The sequence below is a fragment of the Sus scrofa genome, chromosome X (assembly GCF_054392235.1).
Source record: "Sus scrofa isolate SSC_HxYL_T2T_F1_AM1 chromosome X, Sscrofa_HxYL_maternal_Yorkshire_Landrace_v2.0, whole genome shotgun sequence".
Classification (NCBI taxonomy): Eukaryota; Metazoa; Chordata; class Mammalia; order Artiodactyla; family Suidae; genus Sus; species Sus scrofa.
In genome coordinates, this window is record NC_139401.1 from 40,955,762 (window position 1) to 40,974,865 (window position 19,104).

Below are 19,104 nucleotides of genomic sequence, written 5' to 3' on the forward strand. Positions count from 1 at the left end.
TATAGCCACCGGCCTACGCCAGAGCCACAGCAACGCAGGATCCGAGCCACATCTGCAACCTACACCACAGCTCACGGCACTGCCAGATCCTTAACCCACTGAGCAAGGCCAGGGACCGAACCCGCAACCTCATGGTTCCTAGTTGGATTCGTTAACCACTGCGCAACGACGGGAACTCCATAAAAAAAACTGTTAAGTTGTGATAAGAATTTAAAACAGTAGTAAAAGGGGATGGAAAAAAAAAGAAAATCCTAGAATTTGCTTTAGTGAACATGGCACAAAAGGAAAAAGGATATTTAGCCTCAGTTCTACCATGAAATGCATCAGGAGTTTAAAGAAGGAATTAAAGTTAATGTATATGAACTCTCATTTGCTTCTTCTCCCTAGCTCCAGGAGTACAAAACAGCAGCTACCTAAAACTGAGTATATTCTTTACCTTGTGTTATAGCTACAGCGGCTCTATCTCCTGAGGCTGGGGCCCTTTCTCCTCAGTCAGGAGAAGGCAGGACAAAGAATTGGGAAAAAGTCAAGCCACTCTGAGCTCAAAGTCGCATGTGGTAGTCTCTAAGCTATCCTCAAGCATATCTGTCCATTGTGCCATAATTCTAAAAACAGGAGGAAGGAGGAAGTTATCAATTAATGGTAACTGTTTCTGAAATGGGAGAAAGTTTTAATAAATCCTAATGGGAGGAATTCCTGTTGTGGAACAGTGGAAACCAATCTGACTAGTACCCATGAGGATGTGGGTTCAATCCCTGGCCTTGCTCAGCAGGTCAGGGATCTGGCAGTGATAAGATCTGTGGTGTAGGTCACAGATGTGGCTTAGATACTGCATTCCTATGGCTATGGTGTAGGCCAGCAGCTGCAGATCCAATTCAACCCCTAGCTGGGAACTTCCATATGCCATGGGTATGGTGCTAAAAAAGGGGGAAAAAAAGACAAAAAACATCCTAAAGGGTAAAGTGGTTTACCACTATGCCATAAGAAAAATCATGATAACAATGATATTAATGGGTTTGAATCCTTTAATATATTATGGTTAGTGACTGAGAAGGGATGCTGTACCCAATGTATTAAAAAGGCAACCTAATGGAGTGGGTATTTACAATATGATTGTCACCAAAGCGGAAAGTTGTATTGTTCAAAATGTACAAGCAAGTGGCTCAATGCATGGCTCCTGTGATTTTTCATATTAAATCTTTATTTTGAGTCATCAATTCTTAACAAGAACTTCTCCACTTGGAACAATGGTGGCTACTTGATTGGTTTGATTGGGAGATCACCCACTGGCTTGAAGCAAATATAGTCAGCAGAAAAACTGTGCTTTTATTTCTGTTCCTTCTACTGTTTTGTGATTTTTCTCAGATTACCTGTTCACGTGACAATTTGCTAAAAGGCAAACTGAAGAACTAATGAGACACATCTGCCCAAAAAGCAGAACATCAAACACACACAAAACCCAATTTTAATTCTACACTGTTTCTGAGCTACCAAATTCCTCCTTGTATAAAAGTCATCGGAAATCGAAATGATAGCAGTAGTGATGTTAAACTATAAACCTATATAAATAGGTAAAATCATTGTTTAATATTTTGCATTTCCAGTCACTGTTTGGTTCCATTAATGGACATTAAAAGAGATATGTTCCTTGTAAGGAAGAGCGGCAGTACGCTCATTATCAGTTTAAAAAGCAGGCCACTTTATGAGATTTCTTTGTCATTTCCTTCTTTTACTTCTAGCTTCATTTCTGGGAGGTCCATACAAATTACGTACCTGGCTACAGCTTCACTGTATACAAAACCAGCGTCAGCTCGCTTTACGATTTCAAAACACAGATCCGCTCCGTCCATACTGTAGAGAAATATAAGAAAGGATATAAGGAAAGACAAAATTTCAGGAAGAAAACACTGAAAGTGAATACACTGTAACTAAGCTATTAGCTGACTTACAGCTGTAATAAATTATTTAAATCTCCTTTCTTTTGATGAAAAATAGATTATAAAGGACATTATAACTTAGTATTGAAAATCTACACAGAACGAAACAGGAAGAGCAAGCAAATGGTAACACCAAATAACATAAGCTATGGGAAATTACCTGTAAATTTACTTTAGGCTATCACAAAACAAAAAGTCTCATAAAAGGGCAATGTTGGGGGTTGGGGCATATTTTTGAATAAAATTCTGAAATTTCTATATCTAGTCATATCATAATATTTTAAGAATACAACAAAGATTCTACAACATTTACCTATAGTCATCACCACTAAATAGGAATTCAAGCTACATACTGTGAAAGGAAAAAAAATTATTACCTAATCAATAATTTATTTTTGTTTATACTTCAATTACCAAAGTAATTGCTACAAACATATTCTGTTACAGTAATGTGTTACTCTCTTGCCTCCAAACTTAAAATAGTTCTTTATTTCTCACCAGATCAGTAAGGCCTCTTGTTGTCTCAGGCATACCTTGCTTCTTCTATCTACTCTGTCTAATGACTTTTCAAGAATAATTCACCTTCTAGACAGATCAGTCTTTTTACTATTCCCTGAATATACAATTTTTTTTCTTTTTGCCATACACTTCTGTATATACTGCTTCCCACATTCAAACCCTACCTTAAATTCAAGGTCCATTCCAATCTCACCTTCCCCAGGAAGCCCCCTAGATTATCACCAGCCACATTAAGGCCTTCTTTTGCTTAAATTCTATAACAACCCTATATAGTCCATACTATAACACTTACACAGAAACATATTCATGCGTTTACAGGAAACTTTTGCCAGGTCATTACATATGTTAATCAATAGTTAGCTAACATTTTCATAAAGCTTAAAGGCTTATAAAGTGCTTTCAAGTTCAGTATCTTATTCATTCATCCATTTAGTAGCTCAGACACCAATATATCTATTGCAGGTATTATACTGAGAAAATAAAGACTTCTAGAAGGGAAAGCAAAGGAACTAACTACTCATTACTATTACTATTAATTAATAATTAGGTAATGAAAATAATAATCATTACTAACATTACTATTCATCAAGCATCATGGAAAGTGTTGTTTTATCTCTCTTCATTCTTATCATCACCACATGAGGTCAGCATCCTTCTCATTCTCAAATAATCTGAGCAGACAAGTATGTGACAGGGACAGAACTCAAAGCCCTACCTATATTCAATGCTCTTTCCATTATCTAGAGCTACAGTCACTAGGTGTGCAAGGAGCAAAGGTACACATTCAAGCTCAACAGTTCAACAATGGCGTAAAATCCTAAGGAACAAGTATATTTCATATTTTCACCATACTACCACCGAAAACCCAGAGAATACTAAGCACACAGTAAATATTTAATTAACGGTTGATTATATTACTTGAATTTTGGTGTGGTTTTATGTAAATGAAAATACTTTCACGTTAATACAAGGCCTTATAAATTTTACCTAGTTTCCATTTCATGGCCAATGAACATTTTCCAGTGTCAAGTAGAATTCTTCTCCAAAATAACTTCTAAGATGGCTCAGTCTACTCTGAAGGATGGCAGTGCCCTTTTTCCACCATCGGAAATAAAGCCTGGATGAATATGATCATGCGGCTGTGTGAACAACCATCCTACAAGCAGAGCTGCTAGGTCAAGGGGCATATACAATAATACTTTCTATATATACATGGAAAATTTTTAGCAATTTATACTGCTACTTCTAAGTGTGAAAGTGTTCTTTCCTCTATCTTGCCTCTGAGATGACTATTCTTTTTAATTTTTGCCAATCAGATAGGAGGAAAAAGAAGTCACTCATGATTGCTTTCATTTGCATTTCCTTGATTACCACAGAGGTGGAATATTATTGTGGGGATTTAAAAAAAGCACTATTTTTAAAGCTGACTACAGTTTAAGCTGGTCAGTTACTCTGTGAGGACTAAAAACATGTAGTGAGGTAATTACAGTTTTGTTTAGACATTTTCTTTTTTAATTGCAAAATGTGAGGATAAGCACTATTCAGTCTAGATGAGACGAGTCAGGCAAAATAGACAGCTAAACTGACTACATCATAAAGAATACTTAGAGCTAGAGGGAGGCTTTTTTGGGGGGACCTGGAAGGGGGAACAGTCTTAGGGGTGGGAGAAGGTAGCAAAGTGGTAAGAGGCCAACACTTAAGGAGGGACCCAGTCAGTGGGAAATAACTGGAATTATTTACTGCCCTGTGCTACAATTACCAGCATGAATTGATCCATTTTTCCTGGTCATATCTGAAAGAGTAGGACTTGAAATGTCAATTTCTACATGTGCATATACACACGAAGGTATTTTTAGGTTTCTATTCTTTTCCACTATCTATTTTTATATCTAGTCCAAAACCATTTTAAATTCTGCAATAGTGTATTTTAATATATGGCAAAATAAGTTTCATTATTATTGTTTATCAATATTTTCTGAACAATTTTTTCCAGCTGTACTTTAAAATTAGTTTCTCAACAACAAAAAACAAACAAACCAATTGAAAAATGGGAAGAAGACCTAAATAGACATTTCTCCAAAGAAGACATACGGATGGCCAGTAGGCACATGAAAAGATGCTCAACATCACTAATTATTAGAGAAATGAAAATCAAAACTACGTTGAAGTACCACCTCACACCAGTCAGAATGGCTATCATTAATAAGTCTACAAATAAGAAATACTGGAGAGGGTGTGGAGAAAAGGGAACCCTCCACTGTCAATGGGAATGTAAATTGGTACAATCACTATGGAGAATAGTATGGAAGTTCCTCAGAAAACTAAAAATAAAATTAGCATATGATCCTGCAATCCCACTCCTGGGCATATATCTGGACAAAACTCTAATTCAAAAAGATACATGCACCATTATGTTCATAGCAGCACTATTCACAATAGCCAAGACATAAAAGCAACCTAGATGCCCATTGACAGATAAAAAGATTAAGAAGATATGGTGTATGTGTGTGTGTACGTACACACACACACACACAGGAATACTACTCAGCCATAAAGAATGAAATAATGCCACCTGCAGCAACAAAGATGCAACTAGGGATTATCACACTAAGTGAAGTCAGAAGGATAAAGACAAATACCATATGATATCATTTATCTGTGGAATCTGAAATACGGCACAGATGAACCTATCTACAGACACAGAGAACAGACTTTGTGGTTGCCAAGGGGGAGGGAGGAGGGAATGGGATAGACAGGGAGGCTGGGTTAGTAGATGCAAACTATTACATTTAGAATGAATAAGCAATGAGGTCCTGCTATACATAGCACAGGGAACTATACCCAATCTTCTGGGACAGGTGAAAATAATACTAAAAAGAATATGTGTGTGTGTGTGTGTGTGTGTGTGTGTGTGTGTGTATGAATGACTGGGTTACTTTGCTGTATAGCAGAAATTGGCACAAACATGGTAAAATCAACTATACTTCAATAAAAATTTTTTTAAATAAAATCAGTTTCTCCAATGCTGAAAATTTTTTATGTTTTGGCTGATATCGTGTCATATTTATAGATTAACCTGTAGAAATTAACATTTTCCTAACATCCTCATCCATGAACATGATATGCTTCTCCATTTCCTTTCATGTCTCTAAGTTATAGTTTTAAGGTTTTCTTCATATTGGTACAAGTACTGATTATTGGGTGCCCCCCCCAAGCATTTTATATTTTTAGTTGCTATTATAAATAGGATCTTTTGGTCATTATACATTTTTTTTTTTTGTCTTTTTAGGGCCACACCCTCAGCACATGGAGGTTCCCAGGCTAGGGGTTGAATCGGGAGTTGTTGCTGCTGGCCCACACCACAGCCACAGCAACGCCAGATCTGAGCTGTGTCTGTGACCTACACCACAGCTCACAGCTATGCTGGATCATTAACCCACTGGGCGAGGCCAGGGATCGAACCTGCAACCTTGTGGTTCCTGGTCAGATTCATTTCCACTGCGCCAAGACAGGAACCCCTGGCCATTATACATTTTTAATACAAAGGTTCATAAACAAGGGTACCAAACAAAATCACTTGTGTAGCTTTTAATATATGTAGGCACGCTCATTGAGGGATTAGTCTGAAAGTAAGTCATTACTGTGAAAGTAATTTTCTATTATTAAAGCTATTTGATTAGTTATTTGTAACATTAATTGATATTAAAGTAAAAGAGGCAATTTATTAATTTTAAATTTTATGAGGCACAGAAATAAAAACTAAAAGTACTGTTATTTACGCAAATTTTATTCAGCATAGAAACTTAAAATATACATATTCATAATACATTCAATCCCAATAACCTTGAACAAAAAGTTTGATGTGTCGATTCTTTGATAAACTTTATAATACATTGCTTCTAAAAACAATTATAAGACTTTGATTGCTTTTTTCTTTGACTTCCCATCTTAGGGTGTTTCTGAGGCTGCCAAGAAGCTTTAAAAAGCATGTTTGGAATTTCCCCAGTTGGTTCCAGTCTGAGGGAATGAAATGCGAGGGAGAAGAAACAATCCTATGGAAGAGTAGGGGAAATGTTTCTGTACCATATGCAGAGAAAAATTATGGGAAGTTTATTCTGAATTGTGAAAAGGGGTGAGACTGTGAATGTTTTAGCTATTCCCGTCTTTCCTCTGTCTGAATTTTTTGTTTTTCATATTACTTACCAAATTTAAAAGAAATCCAAAAACGAAATGCTCCAAACAAACAAAACAGACCACAGGTCTAGAGGCACAAAGTATGGCTTGGCTGTATGTTCAAGTAATCAGAATATGCCACCCCAAAATATGCCACTTTAGCACAGGATTATTTTGGCAATTGAAAAACAGCAGACAAAAGGAAAAATTCTCCAGTCTCCTCCATTTTGCCTAAAAATAGGATACACGTTTCATTTTGTAAAGGTGCTTCCCTCTCATGTACCAGCAAGAAGAAAACTACTATCTACATAACAAACTTTACTAAATAACTCTTATTTACCATATATTTCCTGGTCACTTTCCCACAATTTCCCCCCCAACCCAGATGCCCAAATCCCTCCCCTTCCTTTGTCTAGTCTCTTCACTTTCACTCTTTGTCAAAACGGTATATAAGCCTCTGGATCTAACTGCTCCTGTCTGTGGCTTGGCTCTCACTTTGTTTCTGTGAGCACCCACCCCTCCATGTGCAAATGAAAATCTTTTGTCAGTTTATCAGCCATTTGTCAGTTTAATCTGCAGATTCCAGTCACATAACCTAAGAAGGTAGAGGGAAGTTTGTTTTCTTTCTCTAAATCCTCTAAGATATATGCTGTAAAAGCAGAGAAAGAGGGGGCTTGCAGGAGACTAGTCCCTGGTTGCATGAAGAAATGCTTCTCAAATTAACTACAGTGAAGGACTAGTTTTTCCCTCCCCAGGTATATTAAGAACTGATTTTTTTAATTAAGTACAAAATCATGTGCTATGACTTCACAGCAATGTAAAATTGCTCTAACAGTTTCTAGATACTTATGCTCAATTTCTATTCTTATCTCATTATAGAGTGGTAATGGTTGGTAGACTGTAATTTGCCTGCCATCTATTCTTTGAGAACCGTGTAAAAGACAGACCAAGTCTGGATTTCTCTGACCAGCACTTCCTTTGAAGGTGACAAAAACTGGAAGAAATTTTTTTTTTAATTTAAGCATTAAAAGAATTAGCAGTATAATGAGTGAAAAACTACCTACTAAGAAAAAAGAAAGAATTAAAGCTCAAAGAGGTAAGCAAGAGCTGCTTCTGCTCTGGGGATAGGGAAGGACTATAGGAAGAAGGCGCAATGGGGAAACTCTGGAGAAGTGGAAGGAGGCAGATGGAGATTGACAGAGTCCAACTCCTTCTGTACCAGGGTGACCCAAGAGGAAAGACAGAGCTATTCCTTTGGCACGCCCCAGAAGAACCCATCAAAGACTATGGCTCTGAGAAAACACCTCATGCTCTGGGCTCGAGTCATATAAAGAGGTGCATTTTGAAACTTAGGGTGTATAATATATTCTGGTATACCTTATTGGTAGCATAGAAAAACCCCAATGCTTAACATGGAGATAAAAGCTGGATTTAAAAAGTTTAGCAAGAAACAAGAAATTATCAAAAGTGACATTATACATCTGAAAAAGCAGAAAGAAATTTCAGAATGGAAAAATATAAAATCAAAATGAAGAACTTGAGCAAATTAGATAGTTGAAGAAAAAAATGTGAATGAGAAGATAATCACATTGAAGGATGAAGAGAGAAAACATGGAAAATGTAAAAGTGAGAATAAGAAACAGAGGATTACAGTGAGAAAGTCAGCATATATTTATTGACATTTCAAAAGTGAAAAGAAAAAAGAGCAGAAGCAATAGTGAAAATATAATAATGACTGATAATTACCCAGAAATGATTAAAGATACCAAGCCACTATTAGAAAAGTCCAGTAAACATCGGGTAAGATAAAGAAGTCCACAGTTAAGATACGTATCAGTGAAAACTGCAGGAAACTAAAGACAAGTAGAAAAATCCCAAAAACAGTGAAAGAAAAGAATGGACTGACATCTGCCTTTTTAGTAGGAACAGTGGAAAGTTATCTTAAAATAACTGCTAATCTCAAATTCTCTTCTCACTAAATAAACCTTTAGAGAAGAAAGGTGAAAAATATTTCTTTCAGATAAGCAAAAGACAGTTTTCAACCAGCATACCTGTCTCTGAAGGAAATACAAAAGAAAATTCCTCAGGTAGAAGAAAAATGAAGTCAACTGAAAACTCAGCAAGGTATGAAAAATATAAAATGTGGTAAATATGTAGGTGAGCCTAAATGCACAATGATTATAAAAACAACGATTTTCTCAGTCTCTTTCTGGACAGAGAGAGACCACATACAACAGTCACTGTGCAAACAGAGAGAGAAGATAAGTGGTTGGAGTAAGGGGATTGATTGATTTTAAACAAAAATACCTAATAAGAACAACTCACAAGTCAGGAGGCATGCTGTAATTTCTAGGACTACCACTAAGTTCTCCAACTTTTTGAGGTAAGGGCCATTTTCTACTTTTAAAGATTGTTGAGAATCTCAAAGGGATTGTGTTTGTGTAGATTTTATCTACCAACATTTGCTATATTAAAATTAAAAAACAGAAATTAAAAAGAACTTATTTTAAAATAATAATTAGCCAATTACATGTTAGCAAAAATATTTTTTTTTCATGAAAATTAACTATGTGTTTTAAAACAAAATAAATTCAGGAGTTCCCATTATGGCTCAGTTGTTAACAAATCCGACTAGGAACCATGAGGTTGCAGGTTCGATCCCTGGCCTCGCTCAGTGGGTTAAGGATCCGGCGTTGCTGTGAGCTATGGTGTAGGTTGCAGATGCGGCTTGGATCCCGAGTTGCTGTGGCTGTGGCGTAGGCCGGCGACTGCAGCTCCGATTAGACCCCTGGCCTGGGAATCTCCATATGCTGCAGGAGCGGCCCTAGAAAAGACCCCCCCCCCAAAAAAAAAATTTCAGCGAGAAGAGTGGTACTGCTTCATATTTTGCAAATCTCGTTCCTTTCCAGTTTAATAGAAGACATATTCTCAGATCTGCTTCTACATTCAATCTCTTACAAAGTTACTTGCTTGAGGTAAATGAAGAAAATCAGGCTTCACAGAGATATAAAATTGGAAGAAGAACGTATATTTTAGTAGTCCTTGCAGCTATCTGTAAATATTCTTCTTCTTCTTTTTATCTGGCTGCACCCACAACATGTGGAAATTCCTGAACCAGGGTTCAAACCCGCACCACAGCAGCCATTTGAGCTGTGTTAGTGACAATGCCAGATCCTTAACCTGCTAAGCCACCAGGGAACTCCAAGACTCAATAATCGGTGGTTTCCTCAGACTCAAACATTTTGAAACCAAATTTATGTTCACCAAAGGGGAAACATGGGGTGGGGGTGGCAGGGTAAGTTAGAGGGTTGGGATTGATATACACACATTATTACATATGGAGTAGATGGGTAAAGGAGACCTACTGTATAGCACAGAGATGTTTACACAGAACTGTGCAGGAGCTTGTCTGGGAAAATAACCTGAAAAGGAATGGATATAAGTGATTTACGTTGCTGTATGTCTGAGATTAATGGAACTTTGTGAGTTAACTCTATTTCAATAAAACTTAAAAATCTATAAGGCTGCAAGAACATATACAAAATATCCATTTCTGGGAAATGGAAACATGAATGAGATCTATTATCTTCTTAGTATTTTTCTGCTTTTATAAGTGTATATTCAGAAAAATATTGTTTATTATTGGGAAAAATAATTTACTTTATAAAGAAAAGTTGTAACGTCCTGATATATATAATTAAGAACTAATTTTTTAAAACAATAATTGCTTTAAACTTTCCCTAACTGGAATTATTTACTGGAAATAATATGGGAGCTCTACCATAAAAAAATAAAGAATGGGTAGTTTCCTAGAGGTATATTGCAAGGTGGAATCTGAAACCATATCAATGAACTTTTTGATTATTCTGTCATTACTCTGTCTTGCTCTCTGAATAGATCTTTGAGCTGTGCATGACTCTGTAACATTACAGTCATTAAAAACACTGGTCCACTGAGTTATGCACTTTCCGAATACTGAGACATTTAATTACATGGTATCGAAAATCACATTCATTAATACCACCACTGATTACATTAAAACATTAAGTCCTGGGAAGCTGTTAAAACTCATGGTGGCAGATATGTTTTCCATAATTCTAATTTTCACTTGAAAATTTGAATTTTATCATTGGTAACCACTACTATGAGTTATTTTCCTGGAAGCAGCAGGCTCACATCCTTCATTTTTGATTGACTGTCAGCCACGTATTCAAGTATGAGTAACCGTGGTTTGTCTGTTAGTCATTCTTCCAAGTAAAAATGATGTTATAGAAACACTCACACAAAATATTAGTTCAGTTTACAACTCAAAAAAAATTTCACAAGTGGATTCATGAGACCCAGCAAAATTTAAAGGACTATAAGCACTCAAGTGTGTATTTCCTAATCACAGTGTATGTTAGAAATAAATGAAATAAGTAGAAAATTCCCAAATGCTTGGAAACAGTAATATATGCTAAATAACCCATGAATCAAAGGAGAAATCACACTGGCTGCACAATATGAATGTACTTAATATCACTGAACTGTACACTTTGAAATCATTAAGATAGTTACATTTTATGTGTATTTGACCATAATAAAAAACTAAAGAGGAAATCACATTGAAAATTAGAAAGCATATCCAACGATGATAATGAAAATAGTACATATCAAAACTTACGCAAGATTGAGGTGCTGTCATTATTAGAACCACTAATATAGAAATGGCCGGAAAAAGGAATTGGGGTATAGGTCTAATCTTCCAGTATGAGAAGCTAGCTAGATACACAGACAACCACAGACAGACACACACTCACTCTCTCTCTCTCTCTCTCTCTCTCTCTCTCTCCCCTCTCAGTGTTAGAGACACTTTTGTTGTATCAGGTTATCCACTCATGAAGAAAAGAAGTACATCAATATAACTTTTCCAATGGACAATTTTATAATGCTTGACAAAGGACTCAAAAATGTGCATGCCTTTGACATAATAATTTCATTCCAAGACAAATAATCAGGGATACTTTCCAAGTTTTAATGACAAGGGTTTATCATAGCTCTTTATAATCTAATAGAGAGAAGTCAGAAACAACATAAATGCCCAACAGAAGAATGATTAAATAAATTGTGGTAAATCCACAGAGTAGAATATTATGCTGTCATTAAAATGATACTATAGAAGTATATTCACTGATATAGAAAGCTGTTCATAATATATTAAGATGTATATACATATATATGCATATCTCTCTATGAAGATGCACTGAGATATTACAACAGGGTGTTAAAGAGTGAGTGGGTAGGATTGTGTTTGGATTTTTTTTGTTGTTTTCTTTTTACTTTTTCTTTTTTTGCTTTTATTTTTAGGGCAACACCTGCGGCATTTGGAAGTTCCCAGGCTAGGGGCTGAATGGGAGCTGCAGCTGCCGGCCTACGCCACACCTGGGATCCAAGCCACGCTTATGACCTACACTACAGCTCAGGGCAACACCAGATCCTCAACCCACTGAGAGAGGCCAGGGATCAAACCCACATCATCATGGACACTGTTTGGGTTTGTAACCAGCTAAACTACAATGGGAGCTCCTCTTTTTACTTTAAAAAAATGAACAGGTACTACCATTCTTATACTAAAAACAGTTCTAAATGTTAAAAAAAAATACAAAAATACTCCTTCAGGATGCAGCTAAAACAGTATTTACAGAGCAGTTTTAAAACTTTAAAATTATTTAACAGAAATATTACAAATACTGATGGAAAAATATCAGAAAATAAGAAATAGGAGTTCCCGTCATGACTCAGTAGAAACAAATCTGACTAACATCCATGAGGATGTAGGTTCAATCCCTGGCCTCCCTCAGTGTGTTAAGGATCTAGTGCTGCCATGAGCTGTGGTGTAGGTCATGTGGCACAGATCTGGCATTGCTGTGGCTATGGCATAGGCCAGAAGCTGTAGCTAGGATTCGACCCCTAGCCTGGGAACTTCCATATGCCATGGGTGTGGCCCTTAAAAAAGACCAAAAAAAAAAAAAAAAAAAAAACCACAACACCAAAACTAAAGTCAGTGATGTTCCATCAGGATAATTTGTTTTAAAAGAAAAGTAAATTAAATCCAATGAAGGTAGAAGGAAGTAATAATGAGCAGACATTAATAAAAAACAAAGCAAAGAGCAAAACAAAAAAATAGGTTTTTTGAAAACATTAATAAAACTGAACTAGAAAATCCCCAATGTTTGAAATTTATTACACAGATGTCAGAATAAATCATTAGAAAATTAAACACATCAGAACTTGTAAAATGTAAGTAAAGTAGTACTTAGTGGGATACTTACTGCAGTATATACATATACTGCAGGCTCAAAATTTACGAAAAGCATCCTTCCCCACAAGTTATATAAAGATCATCAAACTAAATTCAAACAAATTAGAAGGAAATAAGGACAGAAATTAATGAAATGGAAAACAAACATATTAAGAGAGATTCACAAAGCTAAAAGTTGTTCCCTGTGAAATGATGAATTTTGGCAAGACTGATTAAAAAAAGAGAAGGCATAAACAGCAGCCAATATTAAGAATGAAAAAGGAGACATCGTTCATATCCTGCAGACATGGTACTGAAACTTTATGCATGCCCCAAGTTTGAAAATCTATATGAAATAGACAGATTTCAAAAAAAAAAAAACTCATCAAAACACAAGCAAGCAGAATTGGAAAGCCTGATTAATTCTTTACTGATTAAAGGAACTTAATCTGTAATTTAAAACTTTCTAGCAGAGAAAACTTTGGGCCTCGATGGCATTTCTGAATAAGTTCTACTGAACATTTTGAGGAGAAATTAAATAAATAAAAAGCAGAAACAGTTTCCAATTCATTTTACAAAGGTAGCTTAACCTAGATACCAAAACCTGTTACGGATAGCATGAAAAATTTAAAGGACAATCTCACTAATGAGCATAGATACAAATAAGCCAAACAAAACATCAGCAGACCAAATCCAGAATATTTTAATATGACATCAGGATCAAGATGGGTTTACCAAAGGAAAGCAAAACTATTTTAACATTTGGAATTCAATTAGTAAAATTCTGAGCATCGAGATAGGTTAAAGAAGAAAAAATTATGACCATCCCAATAAATGCCAAAAACATTTAATAAAACTATGTATTTAAACCTTAAGAAATTCATAGATCAAGAACAAGACAAAAATGCCCATTCCAACAGCTTATAATCAACAATATTCTGGAGGTCCTGGACAGTGAAGTAAGGGCACAATAAAGAAATGAAATGTATGAGAATTGAAAAGGAAGAAACAAACTGTAATTACTTACAATGCTATAACTACATATATAGAATATTCAAAATAACCTAAGGCAAAATCAAAATTAATCAGAATTTAGCAAAATCATTATCAGAAAAATGAAGTTTTAGAATAATTTTGTCTTTTAAAGAACACAGAAATAAATCCAATAAAATGATGTACAGGACCTCTAGGGAGGAAAGTACAATATTAGCAGAAATTAAACAACTAAAATCAGTGGAGAGAAAATTATCCTGTTCACAGATTGGAAGACTATTAGGAACTGCCAATCTTTCCCAAATTAAAGCATAAATTCAATGGAATCCCAATCAAAATCCCAACAGGTATTGTAGAAACTCTCAAGGATAAAGGTTTGCATCTATTAACTCCAAATTCCCAATACAACCCACTCCCTCCCCCTCCCCCTCCCCCTTGGCAACCACAAGTCTGTTCTCCAAGTCCATGATCTCCTTTTCTGTGGAAAGGTTCATTTGTGCTGTATATAAGGTTCCAGATATAAGTGATATCATATGGTATTTGTCTTTCTCTTTCTGACTTACTTCACTTAGTATAAGAGTCTCTAGTTCCATCCACGCTGCTGCGAATGGCAATATTTTGTTCTTTTTAAAGGCTGAGTAGTATTCCATTGTTTGGGGTTAACAGATGCAAACTATTGCCTTTGGAATGGATAAGCAATGAGATCCTGCTGTAGAGCACTGGGAACTGTATCTAGTCACCTCTGATGGAGCATGATAATGTGAGAAAAAAGAATGTACACATGTATGTGTAACTGGGTCACCTTGCTGTACAGTAGAAAACTGAAAGAACACTGGAAACCAGTTATAATGGAAAAAATAAAAATTGTTATTAAAAAATTGTCATCATGCTCTAAAAAAAAAAACTCTCAAGGAGAATCTTAAATGCATATGGAATTGCAAATGGACAAGAAGATCCAACTTACTTTAGGAGAATACTAAGGAGGGAAGATTTGCTCTTCTTGACTTCAAAATTTTGCAATATAAAGTTTAGTAATTAAGGCTGTATACTATTGAAAATAGGATAGACAAACAGGATAGTAACACATAACAGCAAGCCTAGAAACAGGGCCATACATATATGGATGCCTGACTTAGGACAAAAAGGTGAGTGCAAATTATTGGGCAAAGATAGTCTCTTCAAATAAAGGTGTGCTTCAGTGTACCTGAATGTTCAAAGCAGCACTGTTCACAATCGTCACTAGGTGTCCACAACCCATAATGCCCACTGGTAGTAGAATGGGGAAAACATTGATAGAAAGCAGACACAGCAGAACATAAACTGTATCATTCCTTTTATATACAGTTAACAAACAGGATAATCTTACTTTGTTGTAATAATTAAAGTTAGGATTTTGTGACAGGTATTTTCTATGTGCTTTACATGCATTAATTCATTTAATAGTTATGAGAAGTGTATGAGGTAAGTATTTTGTTACTACCCCTATTTTACTCAAGAGAAAACTGAGAAAAGGCAAAGGTTAGGTAAACTTGTCCAAGACATCACACAGCTAGTAAGAAACAGACCCAGGACTGAAACTTATGCCATCTGACTTCAGAGTCCATACATCACTGCTCCCCTCAAAATGCTCAGGTTACAAAGAGGGAGGGAAACTTCTAACTTCTGCTCAAGGTTCTGAGTTACTTAACAGAAGTTAAGAGATTATAGCTGAGAAGGTAAAATCCTACTATAAGGGAGGGCTCTATACAACAAATCCTTTTTCATAGTGTTATGGGGGCCCCATGCTCCAGAACCACCTATGGGGATCTTTGAAATGCAGAGGCTCAGGAGTTCCCACTGTGACCCAGTAGGTTAAGAACCTGACTAGTATCCATGAAGATGCAGGTTGGATCCCTGGCGTTGCTCAGTGGGTTAAGGATCTGGCACTGCCATGAGCTGAGGTGCAGGTCACAGACTCAGCTAAGATCTGGCATTGCTGTGGCTGTGGCACAGGCCAGCAGCTGCAGCTCCAATTCAACCCCTAGCCTGGGAACCTCCCTATGCTGCATGTGCAGGCTTAAAAAGGAGAAGGAAGGAAGGAAGGAAGGAAGGAAGGAAGGAAGGAAGGAAGGAAGGAAGGAAGGAAGGAAAAGGAAAGGAAGGAAGGAAGGAAAAGGAAAGGCAGGCAGACAGGTAGGCAGACGCTCCATCTCCATCCCCGCAGATGATACACGTGACTACTGTATTGTTGATATGGTTCAAATGAATTCTCTATACTTACTAAGTTTGTCAATTAAAGCTTTAATCCTTGCATATATAAATCAATCTCTACTGATTAGGAAAAAACACAACTTTAATTCTGCTTTATTTCCTTCCAAATCAGGGCTGTGCTTGTGGTACTTACTATCTTGATGCCTTCACAAATGTCCTATCACCTTTTCCTAATACTTTTGCTCTCTTTATGGCCCTGCTAGGAATGTCCTCTCTCCACTTATCCACTGGTCTCTCTTTTACGTTGATGATCTTCATCAACTTTGTACAAGCCTACCTGTCTGTTCCAGCTCCCCAGTGTTTCCTCCATTGATCTCTTAGAGCCCTAAGGATCTGTGGCTCTCTATGGTCATTTAGACATACACTACCAGTTATTATGATTCATTTCATGGATAGGCACCTGACTGGTCTGTACAGTTTGACTATAAACAACTTCAGGGCATAGACAGGTCTTTTATCTCAGCATAATATCCCACATATTGATGAATATTTAGAAATATTTGTTGGTGGTGAATTCATTTTTGAAAGAGAAAGAGGAGTCATTGGAAATCTGACCTTTTTTTTTTAAAAAAAACCCTTCGTCCATCTAAACTATGCCATTTTGGGGAGGAGTTAGAACAGTGCATATGAGCATTTCAATGGAAGGGAAAGGCACATCTTTAAGAGATGCAGACAGTCTCCATGGAATAAGCAGCCTCTGAGAAGGGTCCTGAGGAAAAGTAGTGGGGGAGAGAGAAGAGGCGTGGATGAGAATGAGAGAGAGTGAGAGAGTTGGGGGGTGGTGGGGACTGCAAGATAGATAAGAGGAGAGTAGCTTCTCAAAGCATTTCCTCTGATAAGCAACAATAATAAGGCTTAGAGCACTAGGAAATGAGTCCACATGTTAGGTGGGTTTGTGGTAGATGGTGGAAATATTTGAGAGGTCGTCATTTGAGCTAGGCTCTCCTCTCCTATCTATACTGTAAACAGGGTGCAATCAGTAAGAACTTGGACAGGGGCCAGAGAAGGTACTTACACAGGATTGTTAACTGTGATAGACAAGTAGATAGAAACCATCACCTTTTTTTTTTTTTGGTCTTTTCTAGGGCCGCTCCCACGGCACATGGAGATTCCAGGCTAGGGGTCTAATCGGAGCTGTAGCCACCGGACTAGACCACAGCCACAGCAACTCGGGATCCGAGCCGTGTCTGCAACCTACACCACAGCTCACGGCAACGCCAGATCGTCGACCCACTGAGCGAGGCCAGGGATCAAACCCGCAACCTCAAGGTTCCTAGTTGGATTCGCTAACCACTGTGCCACGACAGGAACTCCGCCCTCACCTTTTCAATGGAGAAAGGGGATGTGCACTGTAACGGGAACTGCATAACAAGACGATTCACATATACTGTCAAATACATTAAAGTGACTAAGCATACCCCTGTGTGCCTATGTGCCAGCTGTATTTCTTTTAGTGGGAACTGTCTATTCTTGTCCTTGCCCAATTCTATATGAAGCCTAATACCTTCCCTTCCATTGGAGTGAGCTCTCTATGTTCAGTAGAATGAAGCCCTTTTATATGTCAATATGGAAGTAAATTAATTTTCTAGTTTTTTCAATTTTAGTTCAATCTATTGATGTTTTTTTTTTTGTGAATCCCAGTCCTTTGAAGTTATAAAAGCTCTCCAAAGATCTGTTAAATAATTTTATTTTTTGCTAGCTTTCCTATGATTTGATTTGTTTATATAAACGCTGTTCTGTCTATGGTTTTCTTTTTTGGGAGGAAGGGTTAGATCTAAATTGACTTCTGAATTGCTAATTAGTTTTCTCAACACTATTTAAAAATCCTTCTTTTCCCTATTATATTTACTATACTTTATCATATGTCCTGCTGAAAGGCATCCTTTGAAAAAGGAATGCCTGGTACTGCCTGGCTCACAAGCTGTGTTTCTTGTCCCATATTCTTCTAAGTGGATCAGATGCCAAGTGTGGCCTTTGGTATGTTGTGGGTCTGAATGTTTAGTAGTGTCTAAAAAGAAGACTCTCACTGATGGGTCCTATAAATGAGGCAACATCTGAAGGGGACTTCTTATAGCTCCTTGAGGAAATGAAAATACCAAAAAGGAAAGTACAACTGAGGGTAAGCAGACCCAAGGAGAAAGAGCACCAGAAAAGGGCAAAGGTCATCAAGAGGGAAGATAGAGCACATCACACAAATTGTTATACTTCACAATTTTGCCTGGGACCAGCAGGGTACAGATTCAAAGCTGTTGTGGCCCCAATGCTGTTGGTGGCCTCCCTTAGTCCAGGCCCACCTGGAGCATTTGCAGGGCCTGAGACAAGCATACAAATGGAAGCCCGTGAGAACGTATGTCTAAATACTTAAAAGTTATCAACTCATAAACTGCTAAGTATGTTCTAGTCTTCAATCTTGATCCATAAGGACCTATGAGGTTAGGTTCTATTAAGAATTCTTGGGTTCTTCAGACCTTCTCACCAGAACATGACATCTTGGGGTATCTGGTCCTTGGCCTGCCCTCCATTTCTACCCTACCCCTAGCTCCACGCCTAATCTCATAGACTTCTTAGGCCACGACTGATGGCCCAGGGTATAAGAGGGGCCAGTCCAATCACAGACTTTACAACTATTTAACAAGGACACTGACCTCCCGTCTTAGAATGGTGTCTTCTGTCACCACTCCTCTATTTGTTTTTATTTCTTAATGCTGGGTCAGTTAAGGTTCTTAGTTACAAGAAACAGAAAACAACTGGCTCATTTAAGGAGAAAAGGAGTTTATTAACAGGACACTGGATTGCTCATGGAGTGGTAGGGAGGCCTATAAAACCAAGACTGGTACTTTGCAGTCAGAAACAATACCCTGAACTGATGGGACGAAGGCACCACTGCGGTTGTTCTACACCAGCTGCAGCAGCTTGCACCACTGTCTCTGTTAATGTTAGATGTTGGAAGCC

General features: G+C 37.2%; 1 protein-coding gene across 28 annotated transcripts in view; it reads right to left on the minus strand.

Moving 5' to 3' along the window:
- The window catches only part of CASK (calcium/calmodulin dependent serine protein kinase), a 371,692-nt gene that overhangs the window by 182,648 nt on the left and 169,940 nt on the right, over window positions 1-19,104 (minus strand). For all 28 annotated transcript variants that reach the window (XM_085007759.1, XM_085007756.1, XM_085007749.1 and 25 more), the window contains one exon: window positions 1,774-1,851. In XM_085007759.1, the coding sequence (XP_084863885.1) occupies window positions 1,774-1,851 (78 nt within the window). The remainder of the gene's footprint in view (window positions 1-1,773; window positions 1,852-19,104) is intronic.